This window comes from Mobula birostris, chromosome 5 (assembly GCF_030028105.1).
Source record: "Mobula birostris isolate sMobBir1 chromosome 5, sMobBir1.hap1, whole genome shotgun sequence".
NCBI lineage: Eukaryota > Metazoa > Chordata > Chondrichthyes > Myliobatiformes > Myliobatidae > Mobula > Mobula birostris.
In genome coordinates this window covers 196132534-196158924 of record NC_092374.1, presented here as the reverse complement: position 1 = coordinate 196158924, position 26391 = coordinate 196132534, and the positions used below count along the sequence as shown (strand labels likewise).

Here is a 26391-nt window from a genome sequence, read left to right as displayed (position 1 = left end):
GTGATAACAGCGCATTTGGAAAGCGGTGAAATGATCGGACAAAGTCAGCATGGATTTGTGAAAGGAAAATCATGTCTGACGAATCTCATAGAATTTTTTGAGGATGTAACTAGTAGAGTGGATAGGGGAGAACCAGTGGATGTGGTATATTTGGATTTTCAGAAGGCTTTTGACAAGGTCCCACACAGGAGATTAGTGTGCAAACTGAAAGCACATGGTATTGGGGGTAAGGTATTGGTGTGGGTGGAGAGTTGGTTAGCAGACAGGAAGCAAAGAGTGGGAATAAATGGGACCTTTTCAGAATGGCAGGCGGTGACTAGTGGGGTACCACAAGGCTCAGTGCTGGGACCCCAGTTGTTTACAATATATATTAATGATTTGCATGAGGGAATTAAATGCAGCATCTCCAAGTTTGCGGATGACACGAAGCTGGGTGGCAGTGTTAGCTGTGAGGAGGATGCTAAGAGGATGCAGGGTGACTTGGATAGGTTGGGTGAGTGGGCAAATTCATGGCAAATGCAATTTAATGTGGATAAATGTGAAGTTATCCACTTTGGTGGCAAAAATAGGAAAACAGATTATTATCTGAATGGTGGCCGATTAGGAAAAGGGGAGGTGCAACGAGACCTGGGTGTCATTATACACCAGTCATTGAAAGTGGGCATGCAGGTACAGCAGGCAGTGAAAAAGGTGAATGGTATGCTGGCATTTATAGCGAGAGGATTCGAGTACAGGAGCAGGGAGGTACTACTGCAGTTGTACAAGGCCTTGGTGAGACCACACCTGGAGTATTGTGTGCAGTTTTGGTCCCCTAATCTGAGGGAAGACATCCTTGCCATAGAGAGAGTACAAAGAAGGTTCACCAGATTGATTCCTGGGATGGCAGGACTTTCATATGAAGAAAGACTGGATGAACTGGGCTTGTACTCGTTGGAATTTAGAAGATTGAGGGGGGATCTGATTGAAACGTATAAGATCCTAAAGGGATTGGACAGGCTAGATGCAGGAAGATTGTTCCCGATGTTGGGGAAGTCCAGAACGAGGGGCCACAGTTTGAGGATACAGGGGAAGCCTTTTAGGACCGAGATTAGGAAAAACTTCTTCACACAGAGAGTGGTGAATTCTCTGCCACAGGAAACAGTTGAGGCCAGTTCATTGGCTATATTTAAGAGGGAGTTAGATATGGCCCTTGTGGCTACAGGGGTCAGGGGGTATGGAGGGAAGGCTGGGGCAGGGTTCTGAGTTGGATGATCAGCTATGATCATAATAAATGGTGGTGCAGGCTCGAAGGGCCGAATGGCCTACTCCTGCACCTATTTTCTATGTTTCTATGTTTCTATGTAGACTCTCGTCATTTCAGATTAGCAAAAACATCTTCTCCACAATCTTCACCAGCACATGAGTACAGCAGGGTTGTATACTTAACCCCCTGCTCTACTCGCTTTACACCTATGACTGTACGGCTAAGTACAACTCCAAAATCACAGATAAGGATGCTGATGACGCCACTGTTGTGGGCTGTATCAAAGGGGGTGATGAATCAGCATACAGGAGGGAGATTGAAAATTTGGCTGAGTGATGTGATAACAACAACCTCTCACTCATTGTCAATAAGAACAAGGAACTGATTGCAGACTTCAGGAGAGGGAAACCAGAGGTTTCATCGGAGGATGAGAGGTGGAGAGGGTCAGTTATTTTAAATTCCTGAGTGTCACTATCTCAGAGGACCTGTCCTGGACGCATCATATCGGCCTCAGGGTTGTATGTACTCTGATAATAAATTTTACTTTGAAATTTGAATTCTCCACAGATTCTTGTCTGGATGTTAAAATCATGCTGCAACCAGTCAGGATACTTTCAAAAATGCGTCTGCAGATGTTTGTCAGAGTGTTTGGTGAGATGTCAATCATTTCAACTTTCTAAAAATAGTAGAGACCCTGGAGTACTTACCTTGTGGTTGCATTTATATCTGTGGCCACTTTATTAGGTACAGGCGTGAACCCCAGTATCGTCTTCTGCTGTTGCAGCCCATCCACTTCAAAGTTGGATGTGTTTTGCCTACAGAGATGCTCTTCTGCACACCACTGTTGCAATGCATGGCTATCTGAGTTACTGTTCCCTTCTGTCAGCTCAAACCAGTGTGGGCATTCTCTTCCAACCTCTCTCATTAGTCCTGACGAAGAGTCTCGGACCGAAATGTCGACTGTACCTCTTCCTAGAGATGCCGCCTGGCCTGCTGCGTTCACCAGCAACTCTGATGTGTGTTGCTTGAATTTCCAGCATCTGCAGAATTCCTGGTGTTTGCGTCTCTCATTAACAAAGTGGTTTCGCTCACAGAACTGATGCTCACGGGATGGCGGTTTTGGTTTTTCACACCATTCTCTGTAAACTCTGGAGACTGCTGTGTGTGAAAATCCTAGAAGGTCAGCAGTTTCATAGACCCCATCTGGCACCAACAATAATCATTCCACAGTCAATCACATAGGTCCCAGTTCTTCCCCATTCTGATGTTGGGTCTGAACAACAACTGAACCTCTTGACCACGCCTGCATGCTTTTATGCAGTGAGTTGCTGCGACATGACTGACTGATTAAATATTTGCAAAAACAAGCAGATGTACCGGTGTATCTAATAAAGTAGTCTATGTGCTGGGCCCAGAACACATCTTTGGATATGTTAAAACCCAGGATTTTACTAGACTGAATTTATCCATTACTGATCCCCCAAGGTGCATGTTTCCATTCTTCCAAAATAGAAATCCCAAAATCCTTGGTGAGGATGGAAGCAGCATTAGGAATGTGGACTTCATGTAAATGAGAAGCTATGATTCAGAGAAGGCTAAGGGTACAAGTCGGGCTGCTGTTTATCGATGATGGCATGGTGTTAAACACCATCAATTTGCTAATCTGTGAGGCTTTATTTACCTTAGTGTTGAACTGACTCAGCATCTATGGCCTGCAGCCACCAGCGCTGAAGTACCTCCAAGGGTGTGGACTCACCTTTGAGAACTCCACAGTTTGTGTTCCATGTGCCATTTGTTTATTTTTTTTGCTGTTTGCACGATTTGTTCTTTTTTTCACACATTGGACATTTGTGGTGTGGGGTTTTACATGGATTCTGTAGTGTTTCTTAGTTATGTGGCTGTCTGCAAGAGGATGCATCTCAAGGACATATATGATATATACACTTTGATAATAAGTGTACTATGACTTTGACCCTCAGTAACAATCAACTAAGATACAAGATGAAATTACATTGCTAAGAAACAATTTCCCACTCAGGAGATGCCTGTAGCCCCACTGCAACCAGCAGGTCCACCCCACTCACAGGTCGCGCTGTACATCAGTCAGACACTTCGATCCAGGGCAGGTCTGTAAGGGCTGGGTCTTTTCCGTGTGGCAACCCTGCCATCTGAGGAATGATAGGAGTGGCCCGGGGGACCAGGTGTAACTGCTCCATTAATGTGGCGCAAAGATCCTGACAAAGTATTTTCAGAATCAGAATCAGGTTTATTATCACTGGCATATCACTGAAATGTGGTGTTTTGCAGGAGCAGTGCAGTGCAATACATTAAAATACTTCCAGTTACAATAGGAAATTGCCATAGTGGCATCCTGGGTTCCACGCATCGAAAACAGACAAAAATGCTAAAAAAAAAACAACAGCAAGGTTGCCACCTGATGCGCCACAAGGCACGGAAAGGAACAACATCAACGTCAATAAGAAATATAAAAAAATAAATATGTCATGCAAAACAAAAACAAAATAGCGAGGTAGCATTCATGGGTTGATGCACTGTTCAGATATCTGATGGCAGAGGGGAGGAAGCTGCTCTTAAACTTTTGAGTGGGGGTCTTCCGGCTCCTGTACCTCCTCTCTGGTCAGGTAAAATGAGAAGAGGACATGACCCAGATGGTGAAGGTCCTTAATGATGGATGCTGTCTTCTCGAGGCACAGCTTTCTGAAGATGTCCTTGATGGAGTGTGGGGGGGTGGAAGAGGGTTAGTGCTGGTGATGACCCTGTGCATTGACCCCCCCCCAACACACACACCCCAGGCAGTGAAGCAACCAGTTAGAATACTCTCCACTGTACATCTATAGAAATTTGTCAGTATTTGGTGACAAACCAAATCTCTTCAAATCTCCTATTGGAGCATAGTATGGTGGGAGGGTCTAGGACCAGAGGACACAGCCTCAAACAGAGGGCCATCCTTTTAGATCGGAGATGAGAAGGAACTTCTTTACCTAGAAAGTGGTGAATCTGTACAATTCTTTGCCACAGGCAGCTGTAGGCGCCAAGTCTTTATGTATGTTTGAGGCAGAGGATGATAGACTGTTGATTGGTCAGGGCAGGGAGAAGACAGGAGAGGGAAATGGATCAGTCATGACAGAATGGCGGAGCAGACACAATGGGCCAAATGGCCTAATCCTGATCCTATATCTTATGGTCTTCTGGCATGAAGAGGAGGAGGCAATTCTTCCCACTTGACCACTCTGGCAAACGCTATGATTGAGGATCATCTTGTATCTCGTTCAATAGCCTTCTGAGAATCACTTAAAAACACATGACCTAGAAGCAGCTGAATAGTGAGTATCGGTGAGGGGGAAGGACGGTGGGGGGAGAGGGGGTGAGGTGAGAAGCTGGGAGATGACAGATATAAGAGGTAAAGGGCTGAAGCAGAAGGAATCTGACGGGAGAGCACGGTGGGCCATGGAAAGAGCAAGAGGACCTAGACTGAGGTAATGGACGGGTGAGGAGAAGGGAAGGGATCAGAGAGAAGCCAGAATGGAAAGTGGAAGATTTCTGAGGTTCCCTCCCCCCCCCCACCCCCGCCACCATGTGGGGGGATGGTAAAACATTTGTCAATTTGTCGTGGGTGGCGACCGTCGGTGTGAGTTAGCGTGTCAGAGAGAATCGGTGAGTTGAGCACAGACCTTTGCGAACGGGCATTTGGAGTGGAGATGTCGGGGAGGAGGCAAATTGCGGTTTACCCCTGATGTGTGTCTATTTTAGTGTGAGGTTCGAAAGTCCCGATCAAACAGGGGGATTGAATGTTTTGTTGTGTGTGTGTGTGTGTGTGTGTGTGTGTGTGTGTGTGTGTGTGTGTGTGTGTGTCTATGTGTCCGCGACAAAGCGAAAGTAAAATGAGATCCCGACTCATCACATAAAAGGAAACAATATTGGGGATTTTTTTCTCTCTCTTTGCAGAGTTCCGGGATTTCCACCCGGGGGTTTCCAAAATGCCACAGCGCACCGCCGCCTCTTGACCGGTGAAAATGTCAGCCTCGTCACCCCGAGTTCCCCAGCTGGAGCTGAGTAATGGGGACAATGTTTCTGCTCTCTCGGGGGAGACGCCAACACTCTTTCTCTCTGTTCTCCCAGTCTAGAGTTCTCTCTCTCTCTCTCTCTCTCTCTCTCTCTCTCTCTCTCTCTGTCTCACTGTTCCTGTCTCTGTCTCTCCAACACACGACATCCCTCAGACATCAGGAATAAAGGGTACAGGCTGGGGAAGGAAGGGGCTGGTGTCAGATATAAAGGAAAACATGATTCGGGAGGGGGTGGGGAGGAGATGGTGCTATAGGAGGGTGGGAGCAGAAGGGAGGAGGGGAGGAGAGGTGGAGCTGTGTGGGAGAGGAGAGGATGATGAAACAGGGAATGGTGGGGCAGCAGGAGAGGAATGAGGCAGGTGAGGGGACATGGGGAGGGGGGAATGGGTGAGGGGAATAAGGATAGGGGAGATTAGAGGTGAAGGGGAAAGGGGGAAAGGAGGCAGGGAAAGAATGGGGAGGGGGATCGGGGATGGTGAAATGGTGAGAGAGTAGGATGGAGAGGTGAGGGGGAGGAGGGGATTGAGAGGCTAGGAAGGAAGAGAAGGAGGGGAGTTATGTTGGGTGCTGCTGTGGAGGGGAGAGGAGGTGAAAGGGCAAAGGAGGTCGAGGCAAAGAGATGAGTCAGAGGGGGATAGAGGGGAGATGAGGGAGACGAGCTAGAGGGGAGTGGAGACGAGGCAGGGGATAAGGAGGGAGATGAAGGAGAATGGGATGGAGGGGAGGAGAGATGACACAGAGGGAATAGAGGGGGAGATGAGAGAGAGATGGAGGTGAGGGGAGATAAGGCAGAGGGGATAGTGGGGAGTGGAGATGAGGGAGAGGGGAATAAGAGGGGAGGGGAGATGAGGGAGAGAGGATAGAGGGGAAGGTAGAGGGGGTTAGGCAGAGAGGAGGGGCGAGCCTGAGGAGGGGGAAATGAGAGTTGGGATTGGTGTGGAAGGAGATAGACGGGGCAGGGGGATTTGCAGGAGAGAGGACAGTGAGGGGGGAAAGACAGGAGAGAGGAGGGAAAGGGAGAAGAGCCGGGAAAGCGTTGGCGGCAAGAGAGCGTGAGTGAGAGAGTCACAGAGCTGGAAGAGGCAAGATTTGGGGATTGAGAAAGTGTGAAGGAACCGGCTGGAAGGGGAGAGAAAGAGGTGGGAGAGAGCGGAATATAGGATTGTGTGAATGCGGAGGACAGAGAGAAAAGAACAATAATTAGAGGACGGAGAGCTGGGAAGGGATAGAAAAGGTTGTGCGAATTGATCCAAAGGGAGAGGGCGAGTCGAGGTGGAATCTAAGAGTGAAAAGGGGACAAAGTAAGGCAAGAACTGTAACCGGGGTAACAGGCTACCTGCCGGAGGAGCTCCAGATTCCAGATCCGGTTGCTCCTGGTTCCAGCATCTTTTGTCGCCGGCTGGAACAGGGAAGACGGGAGCGTTCCCGAGCCGGATCGGATCGGAACGGAATTCTGGAGCAGATGCAGTCATTGTGAGAGAGAAAGAGAGGCGATCACAGGCTGGAACAACCCGGGGATACTCAGCTATGCGCTAGCAGGTCTCGAGGGGATTTGCACAATCAACATAACGTCCGTACGCGTAAAAGTCCCAGAGGAAATACTCAGCGGCTTAGCTGGAATTTCCAGCGCCGCCCTACAAATTGGCCCAAGCTTCCGCCCAGTCTCCTAGTTACCCTCCTGACCACGGAAGTATCGCGGAGCGCTCCTTCCACACAGGGTGAGTTAAGACAATGAAGTTCGCCCAATTATTGTAAGACTCTGGTTACACTGTGCAATGCTCTGCTAAACGCCGCTTAAACCCGTGTAATATCTGAGATCGGATTAAACGATTTGTAAAAAAAGTTCTGATGAAAGATCTCGGCCCGTAACGTCAACTTTTATTGCTTTGCATAGAGGCTGCCTGACCTGTCCACTTAGGTCTGGTCGATCCCCTGATCTCTCTCTCTCTCTCTCTCTCTCTCTCTCTCTCTCTCTCTCTCTCTCTCTCTCTCTCTCTCTCTCTCTCTCTCTCTCTCTCTCTCTCTCTCTCCCTCTCTCTCTCTCTTTCAATCTCTCTCTCGCTCTCTCTCACTTTCTCGCTCGCTCCCCCTCTCCCCCCCCCCTCTCTCTCTCTCTCAATCTCTCTCCCCCTTCTCTTGTCTCTTCGCTCTCTGTCCCTCCCTCTGTCCGTTCTCCCGTCCACCCTATCGCTCTGCTTCAGTCGCGGAGCCGTTCTTTCGGATTCTCGTCTCGAACTTCCGCCGCCTTCCATCGGGGAATTTAACAGCGACAGATTATAAACATAAGAGATGCTGCAGATGTAAGAACGAGGTCACTGGGATAAGGCAGACCCTGGACAAACGACAGAGACGAGGTGGTAGGGAGGCGGTAGGAGACAGAGTCAATCTCAGCTGCTGCGATTCGAGTTCACCCGAGGAAACGGCGACTGGACAAAGCGTCGCAAAGTTTGATCTATTCACGTAAGGACAAGCGAGCCGTGCTGCTAGCGATCTGCTGGAGAAGAGGACTGCCAGACATTGATCCTTAGGAGTTAAGTGATTCCACCGCCAAGTGATTCACCGGTCCGCACGCACAACGATCTACTGAACAAGTCAACCAGCGAACAAGCAAACTCATCAGCCACTGATGAAGCCAGATGTGGGCAGTCGTGGTGCGATCACTCGAGTCGAATACGTTGTTCTCCTATGGAGTGGCCCACGGGATGTTAGGCTGGATTCCCCTTAATGGTGAAGGCCTGTGCGTGATTTGTTTAACGTGGGGAGGCTGATGCATATCGGAGTCAGAATCCAGTGGCTTGGAATGCGAGACGATTGGGGACCCTTCCCTGCTTCTGCCTTCCTCCACCTTCACTACCCTTGTGATGCCACCAGCTCCACCGTCGGGGTTGGGTGGCACTTTGGGCGAGCCTACCAGCAGCTACGCACCAGATGGCATCGCCCATGGGGTCCCGGCATCTCACAAGCCTCTCCATCACAACTGAGGTGACAATCCTCGGAGAAGATCTATTGGGAGAATGACATACAGCCAAGATGATCGACTGGACAGGGTGACCCATGGATTAGATGATCTGCTGGATGTGACCCATTGGCCGGACAACGAACTAGAGACGTGACCCATGGAGTACATTATCAACCCGATGTGACCCACTGATGGAGTGATGCCCTGGGAAAATGATCTGTGGGACAATTGATCTTAGCAAGCCATGAAGCAAATTAATACCCAGGCCAATTGATCCACTGTTTCGTGTGATCCCGTGGGTGGACAATTGCAGGGTCAAATGTAAAATGTATATAATGTAATACTGAGAACATGTGTTGCAAAGAGACCATGAAAGTAAGTCTGTAGGTTGTAGAATCAGTTCAGGTAGTGGTGTTTAAAGTTATCCACACCAGTTCAGGAGCATGATGGTTGTAGGGTAATAACTTCAACATAGCTATAACTCTACTAAAATAGACATTGCTCTTGTTTTGTTCAAATTACGTTCCTTCTTGTAAAATTTCTATATAATTTATATTTTTCCCCCTTGTGTGCACCATTTATCGGTTGCTATGTTCGTGTGACGCTGCAGTTTTTCTTTGCACCTGTGTATGCATGTACGCGTGCATATGACAACAAACTTGTTTAACTTTGACACTCCCACCCATCCACCTTTTAACTGCTGTTTCATGCTTTTACAAAGTGAAGGAAATGAATGTAACTCTGCAACTACCAGCTGGCGTGCAAGTGAAATCTAATTCACGGTAGCATACTGGTTAGTGCACCAGAGCTCACCGATCTCTGTGATCTGTGTTCAATTCCCGCCACTGTTTTTAAATAAATTGTGCATTCTCCTGCGTGGGATTCCTCCGGGTGCTCTAGTTTCTTCCCACATTCCAAAGATGTACAGTACTGTGCAAAAGTCTTAGGCACATATATACATATATATAACTTGGGTGCCTAAGACTTTTCCCCATTACTGTATTTGACCTTGTGGAGTGGAAAGCAGGTTTAAAGATTTGGCGGGAGCAAAGGATGTTGGGAATGGTGAGAGTGGAGGGCCGCGGGAGGGGTCTGGGACAGGTGACAGAGGATGAGTGCCGGGGGGGGGGGGGTAGAATGTGTGCAGAAACATCCAGCCCTGAGACACCAGGCAACGTCATTCAATTCCAAACAATTGATTTATTGATCACTACAGAATGTCTCTGTGGTGTTTCCCGCTTCCTCCCCTCTCCCTTCTCCTCTTCCCAACCATGATTCATTCCCTTGTCCCAGCCCCCTTCCCACTATTGTATATGCCTAAGAGAATGAGAGTTGATCTTATCGGCGTTTATAAAATCGTGACGCATGCATATGAAAACAAACTTGAGTTTGACTTTGACACTCCCACCCATCCACCTTTTAACTGCTGTTTCATGCTTCTACAAAGTGAAGGAAGTAAAGGTAACTCTGCTAATACCTTCTCCCAGCCCTCTTCCCACTATTGTATATGCCTAAGAGAATGAGAGTTGATCTTACAGGCGTTTATAAAATCATGAGGAACACAGATAGGGTGAATGAATGCACAGTCTTTTCCCCCTAGGGTTGGGTAACCAAGAGCTGGAGGACATAGGCTTTTGCACAATCGTTAAGGTATGGATGTTATGTTGGCAGGTGACTCCTGTGGACTGCCCCCAGCACAACCCTCATCGACTTGACTTGATGCAAATGATGCATTTCACTTTACAATTCAATGTTTTGATGTACATGTGACAAATAAAGCTAATATTTGAATAATAGAGCTAATCTTCACAAAAGAATCAGACTATCATTCTTCATTGATGGAGCAAAGTTTCAAGAAACTGAGATAAATCTGAATCAAAACTGAAATTAAAAAGGTCAGCTTTTCATGTGGGCCATATTGATAGCCAATTAGTTCCAGGGAGCTTTCTCTTTGGACTTCAGAATTGAAAATACGTGTGGGACTTTTTGTGTACTCAGTCTGAACTTAGCAGATAATGTTATCAAGAAAGAGATGTGGGATGGGGTGGTTTGGAATATTTGGTAACTTATATAAATGTGTTTCACTTTGATAAAACGAGAGACATTTATTAACAAGCCCTCAATTACTGGAAGTTTTATTCAGGTTGGCACCCTCTTGGCTCTGAATCAAATCCTTCTCCGTTTGAGTTCCCACTTGAGAGACTTGAGTAAAATTAAGAAATCAAGGTCAACTTTTGGAGATTTGGACCAAACGTCAAACCTTCTGTTCTGAGAGAGATTTATAAGAAATCTCGTGGCACTGCTCTGAAAGGGAGCAGGCTTGTTTGCTAATGCAGGATTTTATCTGAAATGTCAACAATTCCTTCCCCATCGCCCCCCCCCCCACACACACACACACACTGCTCATCCCAATCCGTTAATCCGTTCCTCCAGTGGGTTGCTTGTTGCTCCAGATTCCTGCATCTCTCGTGTCTCCTAGTTACCTCCTCCTGCCCTGGCCGATATTTATTCCGTTTTAGAACATTAAAGCGCAGTACAGGCTCTTCGGCCCACGATACTTTTAAACCTACTTCAAGATCAATCTAATTCTTCCTTCACACATAGACCCCAATTTTTCTTTCATCCATGAGCCTGCCAAAGAGTTTCTTAAATGTCCCTACTATATCTGCCTCTACAAGTATCTTAGTGTTACACCCACCACTCTCTGTGTAAAGAACCTACGTCTGAGGTCCCTGCATATTTTTCTGCAGTCAGCTTAAAGTTATGGTCCCTTGTATGAGCCATTTCTGCCCTGAGAAAAAATTCTGTAGCTGTCCACTTGATCTACACCTCTTATCATTGTGTACACCTCTATCAAGTCACCCCTCATTCTGTTTCTCTCCAGAGAGAAAAGCCCCAGCTCGCTCAACCTGTCTTTCTGAGACATGGTCCAGGCAGCACTTAGGATAGATCACCTGGTTTCCACTACATTACCAGTTGTGGGATCTTGCCATACACAGACAGACCGCCATTTTGTGACATGGGTAGAGTGCTGTTTGATGTCCAGGAAAGGATGTGAAAGGTGTCACATAAATGTGATTCTTTTTTGTTTTTTTTTTAAACCTGATTTAAGGTTAAGTAAGAAAATATTCCCAGAGCCAGGCTGAGGAATGGAGATGAGTTTGTTCCCACTGAAACATGAAGATGGGCCCCAGCTCTACAGTTCGGTGTGTGTGGAGAAGAAGGCCTTATTCACAAGCACCGTCATAGAGGAGACGGACGGGGGTTATGTGACAAACACCAGTCAGGGCTACGATCGCAAGTACTACTGCGGTGCCTGTGGGCTCCTGATGAGAGATCCGGTCCAGACAGAGTGCGGGCATCGGTTCTGTGAGATGTGTCACAAGACAGTACTGTAAGTTGCCACTTCATCCAGACCGCATTACAGACCGCGTGTTCTCTGCCAACGCAACAGGGTCAAATTATTGAAAGGGTTCAAATCACAGAATCATGCAACACCTTATCTATTTCCTACCCAGTACAAACCATGAAACTAATCTACACTAATTGCATTTGCCACATTGAGCTCAAATCCCTCTACACCTTTCTTATCCAAATACACGTCCATAACTGTGGTTGTATCTGCTTCCAGCACCTATTGTACACGCTCCAGGCACCCACCACTCACCATTGTGTGGAAAAACATACCCCTACGCCTCAGATCTCTAAGTTTCTCTCTGCTGCCTTTAACTCTAGCCTCCCCTGCCTTGACCGAGAGAGATTCTGACCTTCGCTCTGTCCACCGCAGTAGGCAGGAACTCCGGCCACCCCTTCCAATTCCACTTCCCATTTCCATTCTGACACGTTGATCCACGGCCTCCGCTCCTGCCTTGATAAGGCCAGCAGGCCACTCTCAGCTTGGAGGAGCAACATCTCATATTCTGTCTGGGTAGTCTCCAACATGATGGCATGAACGTCTATTTCCCTAACTTCTGGTAATTACTCCATTCCCCCCCTTCTCTTTTTCCATTTCCTATTCTGGTTACCCACTTACCCCTTCCTCTTCCCCTCACCTGCCCATTGGCTCCTGGTTTCCTTCCACCTTGCCTTTTTTCCGTGGTCCGCTGTCCTCTCATATCAAATTCCTACTTCTTCAGCCCTTTACCTCGTCATGATAAAGGGTCTCAGCCAAGATGTTGATTGTTTATTTCCCCCGATAGGTGCTGCCTGACCTGCTGAGTTCCTCCAGCATTTTGTGTGCGTTACTCAAGATTTCCAGCACCTGCAGGATCTCTTGTGATAAAGATTTTGACTGCCTATAATTTTGCGAACCTCTCTAAGACCGCTGCTCGGTCTCCGACGTCCCAATGAGAATAGCCCTGTCTGTCTGGTTCTCCTTATACCAACAGCCCTCCACTCCAGGGCAACTTGGAGACACAGCAAATACTGGAATCCGAGATCTGTTGGAGGAACTCAGTATGTCAAGTGGAATCTCCGGATTTACGGTCACGTAGCATGTTTGGCACATGACCCTCTTCTGACGTTCGGCACATAACCCTCTTCCCATGTTTGGCGCATGACCCTCTTCCCACGTTCGGCACACGACTCTCTTCCCACGTTCAGCACACAAACCTCTTCCCACTTTCAGCACATAACCCTCCAAATTTTTCCAGTCCATGTACCTAAGTGCATTTCAGAAGGAAATGTGCAGTCAGCTCAGTCCAGATAGAAGAGTCCCCACATAAAATATTGATTGGTTCAGGTGAAAAGGCCTCAACCCGAAATGTTGACTGTTCGTTTCCCTCTGTGGTTGCTGCCTGACATGCTGAGTTCCTCTGACAAGCTCAAGATGCTGGAAATCCAAGCAACACGGGCAAAATGCTGGAGGAACTCAGCAGACCAGGCAGCATCTGTGGAAAAGAGTGAACAGCCGATGTTTGGAGACAAACTGCTTCTTCAGGCCAGATGAAGGGACCAATTGAAGGGTTTTGGCCTGAAATTTCGAACTGTACTGTACTTTTCTCCGTAGATGCTGCCTGGCTTCCGAGCTTCTCCAGCATTTTATCTCTGTTCCTCTGACAAGCTAGTGTTTTGATTGTAGTGAATCTGCTTGCTCGGCACCCTCTCTCTACTCCTCTCTGCAGTGCTGTGACCAGTGCCGCACACAATATTCCAGGTGGTCCCAGTGGGTCTTACTGGGCTGAGGGGATGGTACTCCTGGGAGATAGCATTGATTTAATGGGCCAAATGGCCTCATACTAAGTGAGTATTTGTATGTCCTTATATATATTTATGCATCAATTAATTTTTCTTCTCTTTCACTTGCCTACAGGAAAGAATTGATGATGTGTCCCTCGTGCCTGAGGGATAAAGAAATAGTTGAGAGTTTTTCACTTGCTACATTTGAAAAGGTAAGAAAATATGCTCTGTTTGTGGTCCATTGAAAGGCCTGCAAAGGGTGGATGTGAAGAGGATGTTTCCAGTAGTAGGGGGCTCTAGGACCAGAGGGCACAGCCTCAGAATAGAACAGAAATGAGAAGGAATTCCTTAAGCTAGAGGGTTGTGAACCTGTGGAATTCATTGCCACGGACAACTGGTGCATATTTAAAGTGGAGGTTGGAATGGTTGTTTCCTTCAGTGAAAATTGACACTGGATTGTGTTGTTATTCTGAGGCTGCGGACAGCAGAGTCAAGATTGGCTCTTATTTCCTCCCCTCAGCAGTCGTCTAAATCATATTCACAACTCAACATTTTGGTTTGAGACCTTTCTTCAGAACTGTCTGTGAAATCCCTGACGAAGGGCCTTGGCCCAAGACGTCAGCTGTTTATTCCCCTCCATAGATTCTGCCTAACCTGCTCTGTTCCTCCAGCACTTTGAGTGTGTTACTTAAGGTTTCCAGCACCTGCAAAATCTCTTGTGTTTACAATCCTCTTCCATTATTGGAGGCAAGGGCAGAGTATTCCATCACTCTCCTGATCACGTTTTGTAGATCGAGGGAAGGCTTGGGATGTTCTTTCATCATAGTGTACATTGCTCTTGTATGAAACAGCTAGTACAGTTTATGATTAGTGATCGGAGACTGGGCAATATTCAGAGAAGGAGGGTTCACTCTTGTAACAGAGAGGTCATTGTTGCCTGTAAATTATAATGAATAAAGTTGGTGTTTATTGACTTATTGAAGCTTTCTGTATGTTTTAGTGTTTTAAGGATAGGGCAATTGCAAAGGAGATCCTAAATCTGGAAGTCTCCTGTCTCAACCAGGGCTGCACGTGGACTGGTCCACTGAGGGAACGAGAGGTAAGTCCTTCACATTTACTGCACAACACTCTCAGAGAAATGATGCATTGAAGATGCAAATAGGCGATGGAGGTGGATAATCCCTGAAGACAAACACTTAATATTTTAGGAACAGCTTCTTTTCTTGCATTATCGGATTTCTAAATGGACAATGAACCCATAAATACCACCTCACCTTTCCTCTTTCACACTATTTTGTTTATTTATTTCTTCTTCTTGGTGATTGTTTTTACATCTTGCACTGATCTACTGCCCCAAAGCAACAAAACTTCACCACATATGTCAGTGGTAACAAAACCTGATTCTGATTAGAATTAGAATAGATATGGTTTATTATCACTGACATACAGTACACCGTGAAATCCGTTGTTTTGAGGCAGCAGTACAGTGCCAGATGTAAAAAAATCACTATAAGTTACAACAAGAAATCCTGAGTGCAGACACATTTCTTCCCTAGAGCCCTGAAAATTCAGCATTCGGTGGTGCTGGGCTGGCCTTTAAGGCACGGGACGAGCCATTCAGACCACCATATCTATGGGCCTATGATTAAAACCGGGGCAGCAAGCAGAGCTGTCATTGCACTACTCTTCTGACACAGGTTCAATCCCACCTCCGGCGCGGGCCGTGTGGAGTGGACCATACATCTGTATGATTATCAAATATTCTTTGCTGGCTGCCTCCTGTACAGTACAGCTAATCCAAAGTTATTAATGCTCGACGTTCAGCAGGGCAAAGCGTTTCGCGAATGAACCATCCAGCATTTGGCAGGAGTAACTTGGTGGTGTGGGATCTAAGGCTTCTGTACCTCCTGACCGATGGAAATAGAGAGCAGCAATTGGCCAGAGTGAATTTACCTCTTCCACCTCACAAATCACAAAAGCCCCAGGAGCAGTCTTTTGCCCATGCCAAGTTGGCAGAGAGGAGAGTGAATGCCATATGATTTAATGGTGTGCCATTTCTCTGTATCTGATCTGTGATGATATTTTGCCTTTGGCATTTCAGGCGGAACACAAGATGACTTGCGAGCAAGGTCTCCGGAGGTGTCCCTTCAGTGTTGTCGGCTGCAAACAGCTGGTGAGTGAGAAGACATTAATTCAGGCAAATGAGGCTTCCAGCCACTGTCTAGGCCAGGACAGGGAGGTCTGTGTAAGAACACTGGATAAAAGAAGGAAGATTTTCCATTACGATAGCACCCTTTGTGGCTTTGAAACATTCCAAGCAAATGAAAATCTTCCTTTGAAGCTGGGATTTGGGACTACTATGTAATGGTCAATTTGTCAATCTAAGCTCTCACACATCTCTGAATACTTCAACAAAAACAAACAACCTTTGGGCTGTAGAAGAGTGGAACTGAACGTCTTGACCTTGCCTGCATGCATTTGCGCATTGTGTTGCTGCCACGTGATTAGTCATAGTCATTCTTTATTGATCCCAGGGGGAAATTGGTTAATTAGTTGATTAGATACTTGCATTAATGAGCGGGTGTACCTAATAAAGTGGCCACAGAATGTAATGCCAACCCTTAATCTTAAAGTGTTTCTTTGCAGATCCCTGGTCAGAAGATCGACGAACACATGCAGAACTCTGTCCCACACCATCTGAACTGTGTCCTCCAGAGCATACAGGGATTCCGGAAAGAGTCCGGTGAGTCTCCCAGCCTGGAGGGAATGTTTGGGAATCGGAAAGAGATGGCCTTACAGCCCAGCCAGTTGCTAAAGCAGAAGACACAGGGCAAGGATGCCCAGGAAGATCTGAAAGTAAAACTACAGACTTTTGAAAACATTGTCACGGTGCTAAACCGTGAAGTGGGACATACAATAAATACTGTTGAAAAGCAGGAGAAATTGATAATGGAGCAAGACACAGTGATTGCACAGCTAAAGAACAAGGTAAAAATTTCATAGAACGTCGAAGAGTATAGCCCAGTATAGACTCTTCCCCGTATGCCGTACCTACCCTTTAACCAACTCTAAACACAGTCTAACCCTTCCTTGCCCATATCCCTCCGTTACTCTTTTGCGTGTAGTTTCGTGCTGACAATGAACTAAGAAGAGGGTGGTGAATGGTGCGAACCTTTGACTGCCTAGCTAAAGATCAGGGAAACAAACACACCTGATTTTTAAAAAAAAGAGTAGTCACTCCATGGAAATGGAAAGGGTGGAAGATTGTTACATAGGAATTCTGGACATGCGGATTAGCATGGTAGCATAACGCTCAGTGTGATGCTTTACTGCACTGGCTGTAAGATCAGGGTTCAATTCCCACCGCTGACTGGAAGGACTTGTGCCCTTTCCCTGTGACCATGTGGGTTTCCTCCATGCGCTCTGGTTTTCTCCCACGGTCCGAAGGTAACTTGAACAGCACAGCATAGGAACAACCTCTGCCTGCATAATGGATCTCAAAATGGTTTATTATTGTCATAGGTAGAGCGAAAAGCTTTTCTTGCATTCTGTTCATCTAGCTCATGATCGAAATCCCTCCATTCAGTGTCAATCTAACTGCTTCTTAGAAAGCACAATTGTACCTCCTTCTATCAGACCTTTTGGCATGTATCACCCCCTGCAGTAAAAACTTGCCTTGCCCATCTCCTTTAAACTCTTCCCCCATCCTCTTGTGCTTGATATTTCTACCTTGGCGAAAAGATTCTGGCTGCCTATCCAAACGAATCCCTCTCAAAGCCTTAAGAACTTTTACCAGGTCTCCCCTCAGCCTCCCAGCATTTCTGAGAAAACAACCTCAGTTTCTCCAACCTCTCCTGGGCCCAGCAGCAGATGCCAGAAGTATGGCGACACTGGCGGGCTGCCCCCAGCACATCCTCAGATCATGGATCATTGACGCAAACAATGAATCTTCACTCTACGCTTCACTGTACGTGAGGCAAATAAAGCTAATCTAAATGTAACCTGTCTAGCTCATACATTCTAATCCAGGCAGTAGCCTGGTAAAACTCAACTGCTCCCTCTCCAAAACCTCCACATCCTTGGTGTAGTGGGTTCACAGATCTTCATCAGCACGTCATTCTAAACCTTAGCATTCTAGCCATTGGCTTACAGTTCATTGTATTCTGAGATATTCATGAGGTTGATTCCCGGGATGGCGGGACTGTCATATGTTGAAAGACTGGAGCGACTGGGGTTGTATACACTGGAATTTAGAAGGACGAGAGGGGATCTGATTGAAACATGTAAAATTATTAAGGGATTGGACATGCTAGAGGCAGGAAACACGTTCCCGATGTTGGGGGAGTCCAGAACCAGAGGCCACAGTTTAATAATAAGGGGTAGACAATTTAGAAAGGAGTTGAGGAAAAACTTTTTCACACAGAGGGTTGTGGTTCTGTGGAATGCTCTGCCTCAGAAGGCAGTGGAGGCTAATTCTCTGGATTCTTTCAAAAAAGGGTTAGATAGAGCTCTTAAAGATAGCGGAATCAAAGGTTATAGGGATAAGGCAGGAACTGGATACTGATTGTGGATGATCAGCCATGATCACAGTGAATGGTGGTGCTGGCTCGAAGGGCTGAATGGCCTACTCCTGCACCTATTGTCTATTGTCTATACCAATTTCCATCAAAGCTCATTCCATTCATCTCTCCCCATTCAATTGGATGTACTCTGCTTCCTCCAAGGGGATTTCTGTGTCTTCTGTGAGAAAAAAAACACAAAATAATTAATTCCTCTGCCACTTCCTTATTCCCCAAAACAATTTCTTCAGCCCCAGCCTGTAAGGGATCCACATTATATGAGATTAATTTGTTGCACGTACGTTGAAACATACAGTGAAATGTGTCATTTTGTGTCAAATCAAATCAGCGAGGGAATGCGCTGGAGGCAGCCCGCAAGTGTCAGCACGCTTCCTCTGCCAACGTAACACGCCCACAACTCACTAACGCTGACCTGTGCGTCTTCAGAACGTGGGAGGAAACCAGGGACACTCATGCGGTCACGGGGAGAACATACAAACTCCTTGCGGATAGTGGTGTGAATCTAATCCCAGTCCTACGTGTGGCACTGTAAAGCGATTGCGCTAGTTGCTGTGCCACATGCTTTAGTTTCTTTATTTCTAACCATATCACTTTCATCATTCACTTTCAATAGACAATAGACAATAGGTGCAGGAGTAGGCCATTCGGCCCTTCGAGCCAGCACCGCCATTCACTGTGATCATGGCTGATCATCCACTATCAGTATCCAGTTCCTGCCTTATCCCCATAACCTTTGATCCGACTATCTTTAAGAGCTCTATCCATCTCTTTTTTGAAAGCATCCAGAGACTTGGCCTCCACAGCCTTCTGGGGCAGAGCATTCCATACATCCACCACTCTCTAGGTGAAAAAGTTTTTCCTCAACTCCATTCTAAATGGCCTACCTCTCATTCTTAAACTGTGGCCTCTGGTTCTGGACTCACCCATCAGCGGAAACATGCTTCCTGCCTCCAGCGTGTCCAATCCCTTAATAATCTTATATGTTTCAATAAGATCCCCTCTCAGCCTTCTAAATTCTAGAGTATACAAGCCCAGTCGCTCCAATCTTTCCTTTCTTTATCACTGCCCTGGTCCTGTTTTGCTGAAACCTGGATTTTCCTTACCACACCCACCTCATCCTTAGGCTTACTTCCCAAGTTGACGTTCAGCTCAAGTTCAAGTTGACATAGGGCACATACCCAAGTTATAAGTGCCACCAGAATTAGCTTCTTGCAGCAGCAGCAGCGGAGGATATTATGAACATAGGTTTTTAACATGAGTTTCAGGGTGGCACCGTCATGTAGAGGTTAGTGTGACACTTTACAGCACCGGCTGTAAGATCAGGGTTCGATTCCTGCCACTGGCTGTGGGAAGCTTGTACGTTCTCCTTGTGGCCGTGTGGGTTTCCTCAGTGTGCTCTAGTTTCCTTCCACATGCCAAAGTCATACAGCTTAGGGCATGCTATGTTGGGCTGAAGCATGGTAACACTTGCGGGCTGCTCTGCATAATCCTGATTGGATTTGAGGTAAAATGGCGCATTTCACTGTATGTTTCGATGTACATGTGACAAATAAAGCTAATTTTTTAGTTAACGTAAATTATGTTTAACTTGCATTACAAAATAGACATAACTTGGCAACATTGTAAGTCTGTTTCTTTTAATTTAATATTTAACTACCCTCGACAGCCATGACTGGGCCTTTCTTTGTGCTGAACATCTTTAAAAGGACACACCTTTGTTATACAATAAGTTGTCATAAGTTCAATGTTAGCCAATGCTTGCTTATGTGTGTAAGACATCTCCGGAATGTGCTCATGGTAAATTATGCAATTCTGGACTCAAAAAAGTCTCTGGAATTGTTGCAAAAAAAAAGAATGTGATGAAAAACTTCAGTGAGTCAGGTTACGAAAAAGAAAAATAAGGTCAATTATGCGGCCCAGGCTGAAGAAGAAAAGCTAATTTTAATTTGTTGAGAGAGTGAGGAAGGGATGGAGAGGACAAAAGGATTGTTTCCAAAAGGGTAGCGTCATTTCCTGTGTAGATAAGCAGTTGAAATCATCGGGTTTCATAGATTAATGAGGGAAGTTTATGACAAAGCAAACAAATGGATACGTAAAAGCTGTGCAATGCGGGTCAGAGTTGCAGGGATCTCCCAGCAGTGAACAAGAGGCGACTGATATTGGAGCCAAAATCCAAACTGCGGAAGAAAGTCAGTCATTAATTGAGTGCTGATGTGGGGTCCCGATCTGAATCCCTCTGCCTGGCTGACTCACTGAGTTCTTCCAGCAGTTTTTTTTGGAGTTGGACAGAGTAAATGGAAACAAAAAAAAAAAAAATCACAGGCAGATAACTATAGCAGAACTGACCAGAACTAACACATGCAGAGAAAAATTGAAATGATCATATGTGATGTTGACATAAGAACTAGGAGCAGGAGTCAGCCATCTGGTCCATGGAGCCTGCTCCACCATTCGGTTAGATCTCGGCTGATCTGGCTGTGCACCTACCCGTCTTTTCTCCATAATCCTTAATTATCCTGCTATGCAAAAATCTATCCTGATAAAGGGTCTTGGCCCGAACTGTTTATTCCTCTTCATAAACATTGCCTGATCTGCTGAGATTCTCTAGCATTTCCAGCACCTGCAGAATCTCCTGTCCTCAAAAACATATCTAACTGTGTCTTAAATATATTTAATGAGGTAACCTCTAATGCTTCCCAGGGCAGAGAATTCCACAGATTTACTACAGTTTCTCCTCATCTCTGTCCTTAATCTATTCCTCTGAATCTTGAAGTAATAGCCCAAAAGTAGTGCTAAACCCAGACTGGGTACCGGTGTGTTCTATAATTGTCCCTAGAATGGTGAAAATGATTCCAAATCTAGTAGTGCGATTTCCTTAATTCCCGAAACACCGATGTAAGTTTTTTATTCAGTGTCACGTGTGGTCTAAGGCCCTTGCCCTTCCCAGACAGTCTCTCTTCTCCCCTCTCCCATTGGACAGAGGATGCAGAAGCCTGGGCCGCATACTGCCAGGACAGCTTCAGCCCCGGTGTTGTGGAGCCATTGATAAGATGGACTCTTGACCTTACTGTCCACCTTTCCTATGATCTTGAACCTTGTTGTCTACTTGCAGTGCCCTTTCACTGTGGCTATTACACTTTATTCTGCACCCTGTCATGTTTCACCTTGTTCTGCCTCAATGAGTTGATTTGTATGAACAGTAAGCGAGACAAGATTTTCACTGTGCTTCGCAGTGCATATGACAGGAGAATGGGATTGAGAAGGATAACAAATCAGCCATGGTCAAAGGGCAGAGAGAACCTTGCCCAATCCTGCTCCGATGTCTTATGGATTGTTTTCCATCATTGTGCCCATCTGCAGCCTGGTAGAGAAACAGTTTATCTGGGGAACTCCAGAGAGAATTCCTCACCATGGACAGCTGTGGAGGCCAAGTCATTGGGTGCATTTAAGGCAGATATTGTAAATGGTGCTAAAAGTTACGGGAAGAAGGCAAGAGAACAGGGTTGAAAAAACAATCAGGCATGATGGAACAGTGGAGCAGACTTGATGAGCCAAATAGCCTAATTCTGCTCCTATGTCTCACGGTCTTATGGTGTAACGCGTGGAGTTGTTAATTAGACAAGTCAACAAGAATTTTTATGATACTCAGCTGTGACATGTTTTAATTACCTTACCAGATACGACAGAATGAGAAATCAATTTGCCTCAAGGATGTGGTGATCGCTAACCTCCAGATGCGCCTTGAAGTCCTGGAGAACACTTCATATGACGGCACTTTGGTCTGGGAAATCTCTGACCTCAGTCAGAAAATGCAAGAGGCCATCGATGGGAGGACTCCCTCCATCCTCTCCCCACGTAAGATTTCAATATACCCTTGGAAGCAGAATTTAATATATTTAGAGTATAAGTAAGTAGCCAGCAAGTGCAGCATCTGTCCAACACATCCTCAATATCACTTGTGCTTACTGGGAAAAAACAGTATTAAAATGCTAGGCGTTTGTGACTTGCCCCTTAGAAAATGCTATCGCTCCTACCTGAATGACCTGAGCTGTTGCCTAATTAAAGAAAAGTGGATCATAATCATGTGACACGAAAGGGCTGAAGAAACATTGCACAGGCCACCCACGAGTATTGAACAAGTTCTGTTTTTACTCATGTCCTTAAATCAATCTTGACTCTCAGTTGGAAAATACACAAAAAAACTTGGTATGGTAACAAAATCTCCATGGTGTTGTAGTGAATGGCATCAAAACATGCAAGAAGAAAAACAGTTTGGCATGGACTAGATGGGCTGAAGGGCCTGCTTCTGTGCTGCAGTCCTCCATGACTCTAAGAAGAAACAATTACTAAAAGGGGAGAGGGAGAGGGAGGGGGAGCGAGATCTTGCATAACTGTTTGTTTAGAGATGTTGGGATTTATCATAAAATTGTACTGTGAGGAAGCATGCCCTTCAGTTCAACTCATTCACGCCAACCATGGTGCTTACCCAAACTAGCTTCTCGATACTTGGCCCATACCCCTGCAAACCTTTCTGATCCACGTACCTGCCCAAATGTCTTTAAATGTTGTAATTGTACTGGCAGCTGGTTCCACATAGCCATCACCCTCTGTGTGAAAATCTTGCCCCTTGAGTCCCATTTAAAAATTCTTCCCCCCTCACCTTAAACCAATGCCCTATAGTTTTACACTCCCCTACCCTAAGAAAAAGACACAGACACTATCTGTGTCCTGCAAAATTTTATCAATCTCTAGAAGGTCACCCCCTTGACCTTTTCTGCTCCAGGGAAAACAGTCCCCGCCTGTCAAATCTCCTCTCATTACTCAAGCCTCCCAGTCCAGGTGACTCTTCGCTGGGCCCTCTCCAGCTCAGTCTTGTGCCCGCTACCTAACATGTGGTGACCAGAGCACACTGTACTTCAAATGGGCCTCATCATCAACTTGATATGTGATTCTGATGCAGATTGATTGATAGGGCAAAGATAAGAGCTTGTTTTGGCAGGGCAATGTTTGAAGTGAAGTTCCAGACTGTCAGCTTATCGATTGTCTTTCTCTCTCCCACAGCGTTCTTCACTGCTCACTGCGGCTACAAGCTGTGCCTGAGGATGTACCTGAATGGTGATGGACTGGGGGCAAACACGCACCTCTCTCTATTTCTGGTCATAATGAAGGGCAAATACGATCCCATTCTGGAGTGGCCATTCAGCAAGAAGGTAAAGGAACCTCTCAATATACAGCAGAACACACTGGTAGATCCCATCAAGAGGATGGAAGAAATTTACTGGGTCTGGTGTAGAGACGTTTCCATCTATTGAGGTCTGGGAAAACTAATGGTTATAAATTTAAGAGTCACAGTATCCAAACTGGACAAACTTGTCCAAGGTGCCCATCTGAGCTAATCGCACTGGGTGGTAAATTTGTGGGATTCATTGACACAGACAGCTGAGGAGGCCAAGTTATTGGGTATGTTTAACATGAAGTTTGAAAGGTTCTTGACTAGTCAGGGTGTCAAATGTTATGAGAGAAGGTAGGAGAAAGGGGTTGAGGGGGCAAAATAAATCAGCCACGATCAAATGGCAGAGCAGACTCGATGAGCCAAATGGCCTAATTCTGCTCATCTGTCTTGTGGTTGTCTGATAGTCATTTGGCCCATTTCCTTCCAAACTTTTATTAACCAGATGTTTATCTAAATATCCCCTTCACTTGGTCTCTCTTATCAGCTTGTATTCCTCCCCTCCCCTCTCATTCTAGCTTCTGCCCCTCCCTTTCCAATCCTTGAGAAGTTTCTCAGCCCAAAACACCCCACGCATGTTGCCTGACCCGATTTCCTTCAGCAATTTTTTGTGTGTTTCTCAAGATTTCCAGCATCTGCAAAATCACTTGTGTTTACTGATGGCAACTCTCTATTTCTCTCCAGGTGACCTTTAAGCTTTTAACTCAGCAGGACAGAAGCCTCCAGATGGTGTCGGCCTTCAAGCCGGATGTCAGCTCTCCCTCCTTCCAGAGGCCCACCCAGATCATGAACGTGGCCAGCGGCTGCCCGCAGTTTCTGCCCCTCGCCCACCTCCGCTCTAATTGGCACTCCTACGTATCTGATGACACCATGTTCGTCAAAGCTGTCATAGAGCCTTAGCACTCTGTTTCCATGACGACCTTGGCGGAGAAGGCACAGACCTCAGGACTTAGCAAGGGCCCCACGGCAGCAGATGTGGTGGCTGCCTGGGAATACGCAATGAAGCTGCCTCCCAGAGTCGGCACCGTCCTCCAACCCTGGAACTTTGAATTGCACTTTTGTCACACATACAGAATTAATTTTATTACTGCGATGTTAGAAATTTATATTTTTTAACCTAATGTAAATTATATTAATGAATATTTTTCTAGCTAATGCTTGGATGAGGAGGCAAGAAGCCTCACATGTGAATCGTCAACATTTGATGGGTTAAAGGGTCTCATGCTGCCACTCGGCCTCTCAAGTCTGTCCCACCATTCAATATAATCATAGCAGATCTGCACCAAACTACCTCCTCTCCTATGCCAGTTCCCCAAGGCACTTAAGTTGTTTATCTACCTCCTCTTGCAATACACCTGGGTGATGTGGTCACGCGTTCAGTTTTTTGGTCTGTTCAGACCCCATGCTGAGGTGCAGGGAACACAGTGAGCCCAATATTTCTCACTTGCAATCCCGGGGCACGGAGCCAATGAGTTGAGGTGCTGTCTGTATGTGGAGTTTACATGTTTTCACAGATTCAGAGTCATACAACATGGAAACAGGCCCTTTGGCCTGGCTTATTCATGCTGACCCAGGTGTCTTCCTGAGCTAGTCCCTATTGCCTGCATTTAGCCATATTCCTCAACTAATTTCCCCTTTGTCCAATAAAGGAAATGGTGAACAGGATAGACGTTAGGGTTGGGGTTTGATTACTTTTTGGATCGAGAATGGTCTTGCAGTCAGTGGGAGAGACCTTGTTGTTTTAATCTTTGAAGCAAGTTCACAGAGGGTTGTCTGTCGGGACAATGCAGAGGGCGTGAGAAATTTCACATCCAAATGCGGTACACTCAAGTACCAGTCATTTATTGCATGGGTAACTTCCAGCCTGACTGATGGGGGATTTACCCACTTATCTTCCTTGTGGCATCATTTTATACCACATTTGCTTTATGAACGTATTGAGATTACGTCAATGGTTTGATGTTAAAATTTATTATTTACATATTGCAATATTAAAACACTAAACATTTTTCTTAATTATAAATGTGTTATTGAGTCATCGAACACTACAGCAGAGAAACAGGTCTTTTGGCCCATCGGGTCCCTGCCAAACTATTAATCTGCCTAATCCCATTAACCTGCACCAGACTATACTCCTCTATACCCCTCATTTAAGAGAAATTGGATAGGTACATCCATGTATCTATCCAGTTTCTCTTAAATGTTACAATTGAACCTACATCCACAACTTCCACTGGCAGCTCCTTCCACATTCTCACTATCCTCTGAGTGAAGAAGTTCCCCCTCATGTTCCTCTTAAACATCTCACTTTACACCCTTAACTCCTGATCTCTAGTTCTAGTCTCACCCATCCTTAGTGGAAAAAAACCTGCTTACATTTACCTATCTATCCCCCTCAGAATTTTGTATACTTCTATAAAATACATCCTCATTCTCTTATGCTCTAGGGTGTAAAGTCCTAACCTATTCAACCTTTCCCTACAACTCAGGTCCTCGAGTCCCAGCAACATGTTTGTAAATCATCTCTGTACTCTTTCACTCTTATTTACATCCTCCCTGTCGGTAAGTGACCAAAACCTCACACACAAATCCAAATTGGGCTTCAGCAACTTTGCATCTGCATTGAAAAACTTCAAGATAACATTCCAACTCCTGCACTCAGTACTTTGATCTATGAAGGCCAATGTGCCAAAAGCTTTCTTTAGAAACAGAATCAGAATCTGATATCACTGGCAAATGTCGTGACATTTGTTAACTTTTGCAGCAACAGTACAATGCAATACATGATAATACGTTTGTATATGGGGCAAAACTGTGAATTATATCAAATAGTTAAATAAAGAATGCAAAAACAGAAATAAAAAAAGTAGTGAGATAGTGTTCATGGTTTCACTGTCCATTCAGAAATCAGATAGCAGAGGGAAAAGCTGTTCCAGAGTTGGTGAATGTGTTCCTTCAGACTTCTGTACCTCCTTCCTGATGAAGAGGGCATGTCCTGATTGGTGGTCTCCCTTAGTAATGGACACTACCTTATAGAGACACCTCTCCTTGAAGACGTCTTGGATTTATCTCAGAAAATGTGTAGCTTGAATGCTTGATTGTTGGGTTGAGTTGTT

At 45.7% G+C, this 26391-nt stretch overlaps 1 protein-coding gene across 3 annotated transcripts; it reads left to right on the top strand.

The window, feature by feature from the left end:
• The first annotated feature begins 6348 nt into the window (after positions 1-6348).
• On the top strand, positions 6349-26154 carry LOC140198207 (TNF receptor-associated factor 2-like). 3 transcript variants are annotated; one of them, XM_072259244.1, is made up of 9 exons: positions 6349-7046; positions 11400-11681; positions 13599-13677; positions 14466-14564; positions 15567-15638; positions 16112-16453; positions 21723-21900; positions 23107-23255; positions 23960-26154. In XM_072259244.1, exons 2-9 carry the CDS (start codon positions 11437-11439, stop codon positions 24173-24175), a joined length of 1380 nt encoding a protein of 459 aa, XP_072115345.1. In that variant the 5' UTR covers positions 6349-7046; positions 11400-11436; the 3' UTR covers positions 24176-26154. The 3 variants fall into 3 exon arrangements, with proteins under 3 accessions (XP_072115345.1, XP_072115346.1, XP_072115347.1); XM_072259245.1 differs by lacking the exon at positions 6349-7046 and adding an exon at positions 7429-8662; XM_072259246.1 differs by lacking the exon at positions 6349-7046 and adding an exon at positions 8703-9080.
• Positions 26155-26391: the final 237 nt, after the last annotated feature.